Source organism: Pongo abelii, chromosome 1, assembly GCF_028885655.2.
Source record: "Pongo abelii isolate AG06213 chromosome 1, NHGRI_mPonAbe1-v2.0_pri, whole genome shotgun sequence".
Taxonomy (NCBI): Eukaryota; Metazoa; Chordata; class Mammalia; order Primates; family Hominidae; genus Pongo; species Pongo abelii.
The window spans coordinates 97,121,251-97,123,801 of record NC_071985.2 but is presented as its reverse complement, the minus strand read 5'-3'; the positions used below and the strand labels follow the sequence as shown (position 1 = coordinate 97,123,801).

Sequence of the window (2,551 nt, the reverse complement as noted above, 5' to 3'; positions counted from 1 at the left end):
TTCATAGCCACAAGGGCCCTGAGCCTGATGCCATCCAGGAGTCCCTATGTGAGTGGTTTCTGTTTCCCCAAGCCCTGGAGAACAGCTGGGGCAGGAGCGGGAGGGCAGGAGCACACTGAGTGATGCCAGCTCCTTCTCAGTGCAGTATCTGAATGTGTCTGAATGACCGTGGTCCATGCCTTGACAAGGAGGAGCATTGCTGTGATCTGGCAGGGGCTTTCCACTGACTTCCACCTGGAACCTGCCATGGTGGCTGCATTTAGGGAGCGGGGCAGAGGCGGACACCAGGACCTGTGTGAGAGGGAGCTCAGCTCTGCAGGAGGCCACAGGGGGAACGTTGCTGGAGGGACATTACTCCTGGGTGACCCACTGGATGGGGGTGGGGGAAATTCTCCAACAAAGTTAACCTGGAATTGGTAGTTTTGACAATGTAGGTCACCAAAGAGAAGGAAATAAGGCAAGTGTCTGACGGGAAGAGACACTTTATTGTTCCTGGGGTCTCTGGAGGCCCCTTGGTGGGGCTAGGTCACTGTCTTCCCCCGGAACAGGGCGCCGCTCCATGGCTCTGCTTGTGGTAGTCTGTGGCTATGTCTCCCAGCAAGGACAGAAACTCAGAAAAATCAATCTTCTTATCCTCATTCTTGTCCTTTTTCTCAAAGACAGTGGCCAGGTAATGTATGCCCTTTTTGTCCTGTGAAGAGAAAAACGTACAAACAAGAAAAATTCAATCACAAACAAGTTTTGGACTGGGAGGGGAGAGGAGGAGGCAGAGAGACCAGTGCCTAGATCTGCACAGGTGTGGTGGTAGGGCTGAGAGTACAGGGTGAGTGGGTGAAGTTAGGGTGAGGACGTGAGTGTTATCACTGGAGTTCTCTAGAGAGACTTTTTGTCTCACACCTCAGGATGGGAGGCAGGTCCTGTCCCGAGGCGCTCTGTTAAGTGACCTTGGGGTGAGAAGTCCCCTGCCCCAGCCTCACTCTTGCCTGTTCCCAGCCTTTAAGGGCACTGCCTACCTTAGTTCTACCCCAGGGCCTCAAAATTGGCTCTCGCGCTTTGTTCTCTTCTTTCTCTGGCCTCGTCTCATTTCTTCTCCTTTTCCACCAAACTCATCTTCTGGGTTCCCTGCTGTTGGTCATCTAGACCCTTTGGTACCTAGTAGCCCACAATATTTTTCAGATTTGCTAATGAGTCTTGTTTATTGCAAAGAAGGCTATTGATTTCTACTAGCAATGGAACTTCTAGTGTTTTCCCAGTAATCTCAGGGATGTTGATGTGGGGTCTTTGGGAAGCAGGACCTGAGCATGTGAGTTTCAGTCTCACAGAGAGAGGGAGAATGAGCGCTGGGAGGGGACTGTGCACTGTCCTCAAGCTACACACTTTGCTGACCATCTAATAACCTCCTTTATATCTGTATAACTCTTTCCCATTTTCATACTTTTTCGCCTACCATCCTCAGATTCACATATGATCCAAGCAATAAAGCCCTATTTGCAAAAGAGAACAGAGGGTGAGGGTGATCTGTCCAAGGCCACATAGCAAAATGTGTCCTCCAACATTGAGAAGCTAGACTCCGACTCACACAGGCACTAAGGAAGTTGGGGAAGTTCTCCTTCATCATCGTCAGCAGGCTTGGCTTGTCAATCTTGTCATCACGTCTGGTGTATTTGTGAAACATGTCGATCATGCCTATTATGGATGTCTCAGCTTGAGTGCTGCTCATCTTTGCTTTCAAAAAGCCTTCAGGAAATAAAGACAATCATTTTTTTCCCTTCATTTAAGTTAGGGTCTCTATTTGGGAATGTTGGAAGGAGGGCTGAGGACAGAGTAAAAACACGGATAAGGTTTTTTTTTTAATGGAGGTTTGAATTGAGGTTTTTAAAAAAACTCAATTTTTTTTTAATGTGATGGAATAAGTTGCTCAAAAATGAGAGGGTAGCACCAAGTCTGAGACCTGGCTCATCCTGGCCAGGGCCAAGAGGAGATGCAGGTGAATGGCTGAAGTCCAGCTCTGGGCAGTGCTTCAGAGAACAAGAAGCAGGGAGAATCAGGGGCCAGCAACACATGGAAGAACTAAGCTGGGACCACCCAGCCTCAGCCAGCACATGGCAGACCCCACTCTTAAAACAGCACCAAATCCATCTCCTCCAGCTTCACAGTCAGGGTGAGAGTCATGAGGGCAGGACAATGGCCTTGGTGATCTGGTGTCTGACCCTCCTGGGCTGCTTCAGGAACCAGACACCGTGGGCCCCACCTTGACTCAAGTACAAGCCCTGCATGAAACGGTGCGTGCAGGCTCCAGGTGAACATGTGAGCATGGACGTGAGTGTGAGCAGGAAACACAGCCCTCTCCCGAGTACAAGGGGACCTTCCTACATTCCCTTGGGAATGAGAAACAGGAATGGCCTCTGTTACAAGGAACAGAAATAACTCCCTGGTTCTTAAGCTGCTGGATGGGGTGGGAGTGAGGTGGGAGTCGCTTCATGTCTGCTCTTGGGAATTATCTGCACCCTCTGAATCACCAAGGCTTGACTGTTTAAATAAAAATGTCTGA

At 49.6% G+C, this 2,551-nt stretch overlaps 1 protein-coding gene across 1 annotated transcript; it reads right to left on the bottom strand.

The window, feature by feature from the left end:
- Positions 1–483: 483 nt before the first annotated feature.
- Positions 484–1,720, bottom strand: LOC100450161 (protein S100-A7). The gene is made up of 2 exons (XM_024231675.2): positions 1,580–1,720; positions 484–691 (listed from the first exon to the last, which is right to left on the bottom strand). Exons 1-2 carry the CDS (start codon positions 1,718–1,720, stop codon positions 527–529), a joined length of 306 nt encoding a protein of 101 aa, XP_024087443.1. The 3' UTR covers positions 484–526.
- Positions 1,721–2,551: the final 831 nt, after the last annotated feature.

Bases quoted from the DNA above. Each gene is read 5' to 3' on its own strand.
- LOC100450161 (XM_024231675.2), bottom strand. From the start codon at position 1,720: ATGAGCAGCACTCAAGCTGAGACATCCATAATAGGCATGATCGACATG. The intron at 692-1,579 runs GTGAGTCGGAGT...TTCTCTTCACAG, and splicing joins CCAACTTCCTTAGTGCCTGT to GACAAAAAGGGCATACATTA.